Raw genomic sequence first — 11,903 nt, forward strand, 5'->3', positions numbered from 1 at the left:
ATGAACCTCACTAGAGATTGGTCAGTACTGTGAGACTATGATCGTATTCTCAAAATCCAGCCCAGAACTGGTACTGTGAGGACATTTGTTCTGCATTTGCTAAATAAATGAAGGAATGAAATATTGCCTAGCATTGCTTTGGAGCCATTTCCTCTAGTATCTCATTCAGTTCTTGAAATGGCCCTTGGAGGGAGATAAGCCCAGTTATGCTCATTTTACAGATGAGCAGGCAGAAGTACAGAGATTACACAACTTCAAGTCACTCAAAAAAATAAAACTGGAGAATCTTGATTCGAATCCAGGGCAGTCCAACTGGATTCTGCTTGGCTGCCTCCTAAACATTTTCTCCCATTTTCACCCCAGTTCCCACCATTTCCCTTGTGACAGAAGTAAACTCTTACTCCAGGCATGTATTTCCTCCTTGAAGCTGCTGTTCATCCGGGAACCTGACACTTAAATCTCTAACTCTGGTCTCCTCTCCTTAAAGCATGGGCTCTTTTTTTTAACTTTTAAAATTTTTTATTTTACAATTTACTGGTAAAATAGCTTTCACAGTATTGCACCGTCATCAACCTACATTATATAAAATTGATATCACCTTAAACAGAAAACCCAAAATGTTTATCTGTTTTTGTCTATTTTTAATTTTTAAAAGATTCTTACATTACAAAAATGTCACATAAAGTGTATAGGAGATTATCATATGCCCCGCTCCCCACACCTCACACGTTTTCCACATTTACTACAGCCTTCATTAGTGAGGTACATTCATTGCTATTGATGAACACATTTTGGAGCATTGGCACTAAATGTGGATTGTAGTTTACACTTTCTCCCACCCAATTCTGTTGGTTATTGCAAGTTATACAATGGCATGCATCTGTTGTTGCAAAGTCATTCAGGACAATTCCCAAGTCCAGAAACTGCTCCCATATTACACTTGTTCTTCCTTTCCATGCCCTCAGAAATTCCAGTGGCCACTGCCTCCACATCAATGACATAATTTCTTGCATTGCTAGAATCACAATAAGTCTACAGTAGAATACCAGTAAGTCTACTCTACTCCATAGTTTGTTCCACAATCCTGAAGATTCTATGATGGTGATGTGCACTCACCTCTAACTGAGAGAGGGCTGCTATCCCATGGAGATGATGGACTGGACTCTCTTGTTTGCAGTTGTAGACTCTCTTGTTTCCTTTGTAGGCTAGTTGTCTACCACTACCTCCTACTCAGTTGTCCTGGGTGAGACCAATGAACTGGAGAGTAATTGTTGGAACTCTGTTCAGATTCAGGACCCAAATAGCACATAGACAGCCCAAAGATTTAAGTATTTTAGATGTACACCTATCAATTCTAGTCCTAATTATAGGTTCAAATAGAAAGACAAAAGGGCCATGTGTAGGGAAACCAGAATTGGGTCCAACTCTTTCACACAGGGGAGTATAGATTCCAAGGTAGTGCACAGTGGCAAGGAACCAATCTCCTGAGCTATCTGCCCTGACATAGCATCTGGATATTTCCAGAGCCCTCAGGAGCCCTGCTGTTTGGGGTAATATCTAATTTGACAGTCAATGAGATTCTGCTGAGACTTGCATAAGCCTAACCTCTGAAATGACCTCTGGACTCTCTTTGGTTTCTTAGCCATATAAACTCATTTGTCTTTCCCATTTTCCCCTTTTGGTCAACGTCTTTTTCCAGCTGCATTGCTAGTTGGTACTAGGCAGTAATTCCTCCTTGCCTCCCTGGCTGATCTCTAGGATCGGTCACCTGCTGGGGGTATGGCAAGGTATTTATATGCTGAGTTTGACTTAAAGAGAGGCCACTTTTGAGCAACATGGAGGCTCCCAGGAGTCAACCCTTAGGCACTATAAAATACTAGGCTAAGTTTCCATTTCAAGAGTAAAGTTTCATATGCACAGTCTATCACTCTGGTCTCCTCTCCTAAAGCAAGGTCTCTTAACCAGGGGTTCACAAACATTTCTGGGGGGGGGGGGTCTATGAGCTTGAATTGAGAAAAAAAATCAATTTACTATCTTATTTTCTCTGACCTCCAATGTTGAGTGTCATAAAACTATCTGCCACTACATTCTGAGAAAGGGACCGTGGTTTTCCCCTGACTGGCAAAGGGGTCTGTGGAACAAAAAAAGTGTTAAGAACCCCTGCCTTAAAAACCTGAAAACCCTTGGTCCTCTGTGAAATCCCACCACGTCCAGAACTCTACTTCCTGTTTTTAAAGACATGGCCACCAGAGAGCGGTATTGATCCACAGTTCTTCAGCCTCTAACTAACTGGAAGCCAAAAAGAGTACAATTCTGGGGCTCTCTAACCTGGCTAACTCCTCAGCCAGACTTCCAAAAAGTCCACACTCAGGGAAGCAGAAGCTCCAGCATATCCCAAGACAGTGCCCTCAGGAGAATCGCTGCCCAGTCAGGACAGGAAGTCGCATAATAGCTCATTCCCATTTACAGAATTGATAGCAAGGAGAGCTGCCATCTCTTATTCCCATTTTAGAGGTAAGAAAACTGCAGAACAGGGAATTCCAGCTGGAGTCCAACTAGTCCCAAATCCTGATTCCCCAGCCCAACCTATTTCCACCTGGAACACAGAGGCTCTTGGTGTTTCACTTGTAGAGAGGAGAAAGCATGCTTAAAGCCAAGCCCCTGTCAAGGATGAACTCGGGGGATGGCAGGCCAGGGGCTGTGAGCCCACCTTCAGGCCCCTGAGCCCCTACAGAGCTAATAGTAATCATTTACTGTGTGCCAGGCATTGTCCTCGAAGCAACATCCAAGGGAGATCCTATTCTTTCCTCCATTTTACAGATGAGGAAACTGAGGCCCAGAACAATTAGTTACTTGTCTAAGGTACTGTAGCACTTAAGAAGTGAAGTCAGGATTGAGATGCAGAAAGTTTGGCTCCAAAGCCTGTGCTCTGTGTCTCCTGTACTGCCCGAGTGAGGAGGTCACAGCTGAAGGGCATGGGCAGCTGGATCAGATCGCCGTGCCTCTTTGGTCCCTGGTTATTCATCTACCCTGCACCTGCTTCTTCCTCATTAGACAAGGAGACAGAATCCTTACTCCATAATGTGGTCCAGAGAACTGAGTTCCAGCACGTGAAAATGGACCCAGTTAGGTGAACTGAGATCAGACCTCTGAAAGACAAGGCCAGGGCAGAGGTCCTGGCTGGCCATGGTCTGGGCAGGGACCTGTGGACTTTCAACCTTTCTGCAGGATGTGAGCCAGCTTGGGCATCTGGAAAGAGCGCAGACCTTCCCTCCTTCCCCGGGGACGTCGTCCCGAAATGGCCAGCCTTTACCAAGGGAAAAGCAAATGGGGAAACAGCAGCTAACGGAGGATGCGATGCTGGGCTCCTGTCCAGAGCCACCTCCCTTGTCAATACCTGTCCTCAGGTACCTGGGCACTCGTCCCCATTGTCGCCCTCCACCTCAGCTTTGCCAGATCCCATGCTCTCTGCTTTCCACGTACTTACTACCTTGCTTTTTCCTCCAGAAACCACATGGGGCAGGTACAATTTGCATCTCCATTTTATAGATAAGGAAACAGGCTTTGTAAAATTCAGAAACGTTGCCCAGAGCAGACAGCTACCAAGTAGCAAAGCAGGGGTTTGAACCCAGGTCTGCTCAATCCCAAAGGCCATGTTGCTAATGTTCTGTTGCCTCGTCCCAAACACTCCAGTTGGGGATTCCGCATATATGTGCTTTCCCACTCAAGAAGACCCCTTCTGGATTGCGGCCTGCAAGCCTCCGCCAGAGTAGCCCCTAAGCCGCAAAGGACACTGGCAGCCCAACTGTTACTTTTGCCCCAGGAGTCAGGCAGGGCATATCTTTTCTTGTTTGAATCTCCACATCTAGGAAATTTCAAAAAGCCTGAAAGAATTCCATCCACACAATGACGCTAGTTTTTAGAGGCATTAGGTTATTCTCCAGAGACTCTAAGATTGGCTTTAGGGCAGTAACCCCCAAACCTCTCCAGGGCGGGGAGCAGGCAAATTCTGCTGTCCACGGCAGGGGCTGCAGTTGATGCTCATGAGACTATGGAAAGAGGGGCCCTCAGGGACATTTGGACACCCAAGACCTGAAGATCTGACCCCGTGGCCAGGAGAAGGGAGGCGATGAAAGGCTGGGCTCTGGGCACCTGCCTGTCCCCATGTGGGCACGGTCCTAAGACAGGCTGGATTTCCTCTCATCTCTGGGGCAAAAACCAGGGCCCACCTGCCACCAGGACGACACAGGTGAGAGGCCCCCAGGAAACTCCTGACCCAGCTTGGCCGTGAACTTGTCGTGACTCTAGGCTCTCTCTGAACCTCATCTGCAAACAGCAATAACAATCGATGTCTGTCCCAGTCACACCTTTCCTGCCTGCAGCCTGCCAAAATGGAACAATGGGCTTTCAAGATAGCAAACTCAGGAGTGTTTGATTGTTCATTCAAATTTACACCAGCTATATAGTAGCTAATGTTTATGGAGCGCACCTCTATGCACCATGTGAAGTGATTTGTGCTGACTACATTGTTCACCTCACTAAACGCTCACAACATCCACAAGAGTTAAGTATTGCTATCATTCCCATTTTCACCTGAAATAACAGCAGCTAAGAAATGTTAAATCACTCATCAGTTTGCACAGTTACTAAGCAGTAAGCCTGGGATTTGAACCCAGGTCCACATGACCTCAGAGCCCTTCACGGTATCTCCTCCATATTGCCTCTCATTGGCCTTTTACACTTGACCCCAAGAGCAAATCACCTGTGCAATTGTTTTTCTCTAATCATTTAAATGAGAAATTACATAGACAAAAAAATCACATTGAATTCTACATGTAGAAATAGAAATTGAATGTTTCATATTTATCTTTCCAGATTTCACTATGTGTATGAATATGAAAATACGTATTTTACAAAAAATCATATTTTGCAGCCTGTTCTCCAAACCCTGCTATTAAAACATAAACATCTTCCCATATCACTATTCTTATACAATCTATCTTTAATAGTTGCATACTAATTCATCATTTGGACAACAATTTATTTTACCAGTCCCCTATCGTTGGACATTTAGGTTAGTTACAGTTTGTTATGGCTATAAACAATGTCATGGTAGTTCCATCCCTATAACTAAATCTTTGCTCTGTTTAATACTGTAGGATGATTTTTTTTCTTTCTTTTTTTTTGAGGGACTGGGGACTGGGGATTGAACCTGGGACTTTGTATGTGGGCAATGAGTGCTCAGCCACTGAGCCACATTGGCTTCCGTGGGTTGGTTTTTTCATTTGTTTTGCTTGTTGTTTTGTTTCTGTTTTTTCAGGAGCCACTGGGAGCTGACTCCAGGACCTCCCATGTGGGAAGCAAGCACTGAACTGCTTGAGCCACACCTGTCCCTGCAGGATGATTTTTGAGAAGTGTAATTGCCAGATTGATTGTAAGGCTTTGGGTCTACGTTGATAGGCTCCAAGAAGACCAATCTTTGAAGAGTCTGGAGCCCAGCTCTCGTCAAGCCCGTCCTCCCACAAGACAAAGTTTAAGCAAAAAACTTTGCATCTTTGTTTCTCTCTTCTGAAAGAATGTGCACCCCTTGGGTGGTCAGAACTTTTAGAATCACCCTTCATTCACTGTCCCACGGTTAGAACAGGTGGTTTCTCAGGGCTGGGAAGACCCCTCTCTCCCACTTACCTGGAATTCATCCTTTAGGCACCAAATATGCTGAAAATGAAATTCGTTCAGTGACATTCATGTACCCCACACTGATTGCTGCCAGAGCTATAGAGGAGAGCAGGGACACATGCAGGGCAGGGGTCCCTGGGAGGCACCCCTCTAGCTGGGGTGGTAAGTGGTCTCCTCTCTCTCAGAGAAAGATGGTCTGGAAAGTGGGAGGAGGTTGAAAGACGGTCTGGAAAGTGGGGGAGAGGAAGTAGAGGCAGGAGGGAGGTGGTGGCCAGAGGGGCTGGCCACACTTTCTTCCAATTTCCCTGATCTTGGAGAGAAGTTTCCAGCTGCCACTGAAACCTGGTCAGGAGACCACCACCTGCTCCCCAGACTGAAGGGATGATGGTGAGGCTGGGACAGGTCACCTCAAAGGAGCAGATGGGGAAATGGAGGCAGAGAGGAGGGGCGCTAGCTGAGCAGCATGGAGGAGGAGGGCCAGGGCAGAGCTCCTGCTTCTGGGGGGCGCTCCCCCTGACCTGGGTCCCTCAGGGCCCAGGGTCCTCCGCAATTTGAAACATGGAAGGACTGGGTGAAGGAGAGCACAGAGGAGCCTGCTCTGTCCCTGCCGCCAGGAAGAAACTTGGATTGTGCAACTTTTCTCAGTTCTTCCTAAAACCCCCTCCTGTTCTCCTCCTTTCATCATTAAATTTTAAGGGTCCGGTTACTTGTCCGGCTGAATCCCGGGGTCTTGTCCACAGCTCTTCTCTGCCCCACTGCATGTGTGTAGATGTACATGTGTGTAACTGTATGTAAGACACTGAGTGCACGTGTACATTTGCACACATGTGTGCATGTATGCCTGTGGCACTGTGCATGCATGTGTGCACATGTGCGTGTGTTAGCGTGTGGCTATGTGTACATGTGTGTCTGGGGGTGGGTGGGGAGCCTCTAACCGGCGCCCTCTTTGGAAACCGGCCAGAGACCAGGTTCTTCTCTGTTCCCTTCAGACTCATGGGGCTGCGCTCTCCTGGAAACCACTGTTCCCGCTGCAGCTGGAGAGCGCAGTGCAGGGATTTCTCGCCCGCGGGCGGCCTCTCGGCTCTCCTCCAGGGCTGTGGAGAGCAGACGTGGGAAACGTCAACACCACCCAAGGAATTCCATGTCCAGATTATTAGCTACAGCCCAGAGGATGGGTTTTCACTCCAAAAGACCAAGAACTGGGCTTCTGATAAAGCACCTCACCGAGGCTGGGTGCGGGCAGATCAGAAAGGGAGGGGTGGGGCTGCGAGAAGAGGGAGACCGACGGACAGGGAGAGAAACCCCGGGAAAGCGAGGGGTGGAGGCGGAGGTAAAGAGACAGGGAGGGAGGGGGGCCGAGAAGCCCAGGAAGACGGGATAGAGCAAAGAAGAGTGAGAGACAGAAAGAGTGGAAAGAGCTAGAAACAAGTGGAGAGAGAGGGAGAGAGAGAGAGAGAGGGAGGGAGGGAGGGAGAGAGAGGGAGGAAGAAAGAGGGAGAGAGGGAGAGAGGGAGGAAACGAGGGAGAGAGGGAGAGAGGGGAGGTGGGGGGGGAGAGAGAGAGAGAGAGAGAGAAAGAGAGAGAGAGAGAGAGAGAGAGAGAGAGAGAGAGAGGTGTGGCCAGAAGAGGGACAAGAAAAAGAAACAGGAGAAAGGAGAGAAACAGAGAGAGAAGAAAATTGAGAGCCAAAGAAAAGGGAGAGAAATTGTGAAAGAAAGAATGAGAGAAAAGAGGATGAGCTGCAGCAAGGATGACAGGAATAGGGAGAAGGAAAGTGAGAAAGAAAAATGTGAGGAGAGAAAGGGGAAAGAGAGGAAAAGTGAGACGGAAAAAGAATGAAGGAAAAGGGAAAAACGTGAAGATGGCGAGAAAGACAGAGAAGGAAGGAAAGTGAGGAGAAAGGGAAAGCGTGGAGGCAGGAAAGGCAGGCGCGTTTGGAGGCCCGCGGCAGCAAGCCGGTCCTAGCGTGTCGTTCGCGGGACCCGCGGGTGGAAGCCGCCCCCTCGCGCCCCGCTGGCACAGGCCCGGCTGGTGGAGGAGGGAGGCGGGCCCTGGGCCGTCTGCAGGCAGGGGCCGCCCCTGGGTGGGGCCGCGGGGGTATAAGCGGGAGGCCTGCGGAGCACCTGTCAGGGAAGCTCGCTGCGTGCAGGTGCCAGGCAGGCGGCTCCGGCCGGCGCGGGCGGCCCCAGCATGAGCTCCTTTGACCTCCCCGCGCCGTCCCCGCCGCGCTGCAGCCCCCAGTTCCCCAGCATCGGCCAGGAGCCCCCCGAGATGAGCCTGTACTATGAGAACTTCTTCCACCCGCAGAGCGTGCCCAGCCCTCAGCGGCCCCCCTCCTTCGAGGGCGGCGGCGAGTACGGCGCCACCCCCAACCCCTACCTCTGGCTCAACGGGCCGGCCATGACCCCGCCGCCCTACCTGCCCGGCCCCAACGCCGGCCCCTTCCTGCCCCCGGCCTACGGCGTGCAGAGGCCGCTGCTGCCCAGCGTGCCCGGGCTGGGGGGCAGCGACCTGAGCTGGCTGCCCATCCCCTCGCAGGAGGAGCTGATGAAGCTGGTGCGGCCGCCCTACTCCTACTCGGCGCTCATCGCCATGGCCATCCACGGGGCGCCCGACAAGCGCCTCACCCTCAGCCAGATCTACCAGTACGTGGCCGACAACTTCCCCTTCTACAACAAGAGCAAGGCCGGCTGGCAGAACTCCATCCGCCACAACCTGTCGCTCAACGACTGCTTCAAGAAGGTGCCCCGCGACGACGACGACCCAGGTGAGCGCGCGGCGCGAGCGGGGCCTCGGCGAGCCCCTCCGGCCCCTGAGGGAGGCTCACTGCGCGTCTCCCCAACACCCACTTCTGGAAAGTTCTGCCTAGGGCCGTGTCCCCAAGACTTGCGGGCTGCCAGGAGACAGAATGAGCGGAGCTCAGCAGTGCCGAGAACAGGGCCCCAGGCCGGCCTGGGTTTCCCTTCTGGCTGTGCCCATGCTCTCGGGCCTCAGTTTCCTCATCTGAAAATTAGGGATGGCGACAGGGCCTGCCCTGTGGGCTTGTGTGGGGTAATGAGATAATGGTGCACGTAAGATGTTTGCACTACGAACAAGTAGTGAGTATGATGATGACTCTGCATTCCCAGCGCTGGGCACGCAGAAGGCCATCGGTGAACAAGCAGACAAAGCCTTGTGCCCGAATGTGTTGCAGACCTGCCCAAAGCCCAGCCTTAGCTGAACAACCACTGAAGGGGGGGGGGGGGGTAGTTGTGCCCCTGCAGTATTTGCATAATCCCCTTTAATCCCTAGGACACCCAGTAGAATAACCCTCATTAGGCTCAGTTTACAGATAAGGACTAAGACCCAGAGGGAAACTGCTGCCTGAGCTGGCACAACAGTGACAGAGTCCCACTTTGAACAGAGGTTGCTCTGGCTCCAGATTGCAACCTTTTTCTTTTTAATGACGAATTTCTAAAATACAGAGACTTCCAGAGAGAGATGTACTGAATACACGTGCATCACTTCCCAGAACATAAATCCATTCTTGTGACTCCTCGGTCCCCGTGTGGTCAGCAAGGGCCCAGGAGAGAGCAAGCCTCCTGGTCCAGGCTGGGAGAGGGTGCCAGGCAGGTGTCTGCCCTTACCTTGGGGTGGGCCCTCACAGCAGCCATTTCTCACAGTGAGCCTGAAGAAGAAGGAACAGCTACACTTTCCAGTCTAGCAAACTAAGGGTCACCCAAAGCCTCAGTCTGTTAGGAGGACTCGAGTCCATCTCCAGACTGCTCAGAACCTTCAAGGCATCTTGAATTGTTCCCCTCCAAGTTGTATGGAAGCACCCCTACTGCCCCAGCCCGTGGACCTTTTTAGAGACCTGCACCGTAACTCCCTGGTGGCAGGAACTGTTTCTCTTCCTGATCCCAGAGCGCCAAGTCGCAGGTGCGTGCTTACGTGAAGTCCACGGTGGTGGCTTGCGGGCTCGTGGAGCTCTTCCAAGTCCCTGCCTTCTGTTGTCGCTCTTTGTGCAACTGGTTCCTTAGTTTTCAGCTTATGACAATAAAAAGCAAGGGAAGCAAAGCCCCTTCCCCGTCCCTCTACTTACCTTCTCCCACTCTTGTTTATCAGGCAAAGGGAATTACTGGACCCTGGACCCCAACTGTGAGAAGATGTTCGACAATGGAAATTTCCGCAGGAAGAGGAAAAGAAAATCAGATGTTTCCCCCGGCTCGGGCGCCTTGGCCTCGGAGAAGACAGAGAACAGTCTCCTGGCGGGCAGCCCCAAGACCACGGAGCCCCAGGACATGCTGGACAGTGCCGCTGCGGGCACGGCCGGCTCCCCCGAGACGCGCGCCTCGCCGCCGCGCGCCGCCTCCCCGTGCCTCGGCGGCTTCCTCTCCACCATGACGGCCTTCGTGAGCGGGGCGAGCCCCGTGGGCCGCGCGGGGGCCGCGCCGGGACCGAGCCCCGAGCCCGCTGACAAGGCGGGGCAGAACTTGCTGAGCTTCAACTCCTACACCCCGCTCGGCAACCTCAGCGGCCACGGGGCGGGGAGCGAATGGGCCAGCCCGGCGCCGTCCGGGGGCCTGGGCTACGGGGGCTCTGTCCTCAACCAGTTCAGCCCTCACTTCTACAACAGCCTCGGCGCCAACGGCGTCCTCTACCCCCGGGAGGGCACCGAGGTCTAGGCGCCCGGTGGAAGAGCCGGGGGGGCCGTCCGCGCCACCGCCCGGACAGTGAGCGGCGCGGAGGAGCCCGCCTTCCCCTCGAACTTGGTTCGAGCCTTCCGTTGCTCACGCCGATGTCCACACGGCTCAGCGCCCCTGCCACCGAAACGCTAACCGGCTAAAAGTCACCCTGGCGGCCGTTTGTGGAGCCCTTCTCTGTGCCCGGGGCTGTGCTGGGCTCCTTTGAGGCATGACTTGCGCTGACTCTTTACAGTCATCTTGGGAGGGTGACACGAACCTCCCCATTTAACAGATGGGGAAACTGAGGCCCGAGGAAGGGAAGCGGCTTTCCCAGGGTCACACAAACTAGGAAACGGCAGAAACCAAATGCACAGGAGGCAGGGATGGGGAACTTGGTCAGACGGCTGGGGAAGGTCGGTGTGAGAAGCTGACCACGGGGAGAATGTCAGAGTCCCAGCACCGCCCTGTAGCTGGCCATCCAGGCCCATGGGCACCGGCCCTGGCCCTTACTCTGCTGCCTCCAAGTCCTCTGCACCTCCTTTTGCTACCACTCAAGGAGGGAGCCCACCCTTAGGCCTTTTTTCAGGAAGCCCAGCCCCAGTGGCCCTGGAGGGGCACCCCCCACCCAAAGACCTTGAACAGAGCCAGAGTCCCTCCCACCCCCGGCACTGCCTGCCTATAAAATCTCTTTAAGGGAGCCCGCGTAGCTCAGTGGTTGAGCACCAGCTTCCCACATACAAGGTCTCAGGTTCAATCCCCAGACCGAGTACCTCAAAAAAAAAATGTTCTTTTAAAGTGCAGCTTCCTGTGTGTGCATCATGGACCAGTGAACCTCAGGTGGCTGAGTCTTCCAAGAGAAACAAGCCTGGATAAGCACTTCCTTTTTTATAGCTGGGGAGAGGCCAATGTTTGTCTGAGAAAACAGTGGCCTCAAGGGAGGGGCCTGTGGCCAGCCGCCCGCCCCCCTCAGGGTTGTATGCAAGGAGACAGAACCAGCAGCGCCTGGAGTTCTTTTTCTTTTTTTTTAAGTACTTTTTTTACATGTGAAGTTTTATCACAGCACACCCTGGGAAAGGTGGTTATTTTGTTCTGGTTTGGGGGCGTTGTTGTTTTCTTATTTTCTTTTTAATTAAAAAAAAAGAAGCCTTTGGGCGGACTACGTGGCCCACCCTTGTGAGTTTTCCTGTCTCTAGGCTGCCTGGTTGACTGGAAGTGGGGCAAGTGCAGCCTGCAGCTGAAGGGCTTTGGGAGAGGAGGCAGAGAGGAAAGGGGTAGCAAGAGGCGCTTTCCACCCTCCATGCTGGTGTAGACAGGACAAAGGGCCCAAGAGGGAGGCCTGAGGGGGTGGGACAGGTACATCTACATATGTCCTAGGCCCACCCCAGTCTTCACATTCATCCTCCTGACAGCCCAGCAGGGGAGGTGGGACTGGTCCCATTGAGCAGATGAGGAAACCGAGGGCGGGAGAGATTGGTGCACCCGCCTGAAGTTCAAAGCCAGTCGGCGCCCATGTCCCTCTGCCCCCTGCCCCTCACCATGTTGTGGCACAGACCTGGCTAATCC

General features: G+C 52.3%; 1 protein-coding gene across 1 annotated transcript; it reads left to right on the plus strand.

Moving 5' to 3' along the window:
* The first annotated feature begins 7,823 nt into the window (after nt 1-7,823).
* FOXI1 (forkhead box I1) lies at nt 7,824-11,508 on the plus strand. Its single transcript, XM_004460210.4, has 2 exons — nt 7,824-8,443; nt 9,781-11,508. Exons 1-2 carry the CDS (start codon nt 7,867-7,869, stop codon nt 10,338-10,340), a joined length of 1,137 nt encoding a protein of 378 aa, XP_004460267.2. The 5' UTR covers nt 7,824-7,866; the 3' UTR covers nt 10,341-11,508.
* Nucleotides 11,509-11,903: the final 395 nt, after the last annotated feature.

This window comes from Dasypus novemcinctus, chromosome 2, assembly GCF_030445035.2.
Source record: "Dasypus novemcinctus isolate mDasNov1 chromosome 2, mDasNov1.1.hap2, whole genome shotgun sequence".
In the NCBI taxonomy this organism is placed as follows: Eukaryota; Metazoa; Chordata; class Mammalia; order Cingulata; family Dasypodidae; genus Dasypus; species Dasypus novemcinctus.

Excerpts from the sequence above, each read along its gene's own strand:
- FOXI1 (XM_004460210.4), top strand. The coding sequence starts at position 7,867 with ATGAGCTCCTTTGACCTCCCCGCGCCGTCCCCGCCGCGCTGCAGCCCC. Across the intron at positions 8,444-9,780 it reads CCGCGACGACGACGACCCAG|GCAAAGGGAATTACTGGACC; the intron begins GTGAGCGCGCGG and ends CTTGTTTATCAG.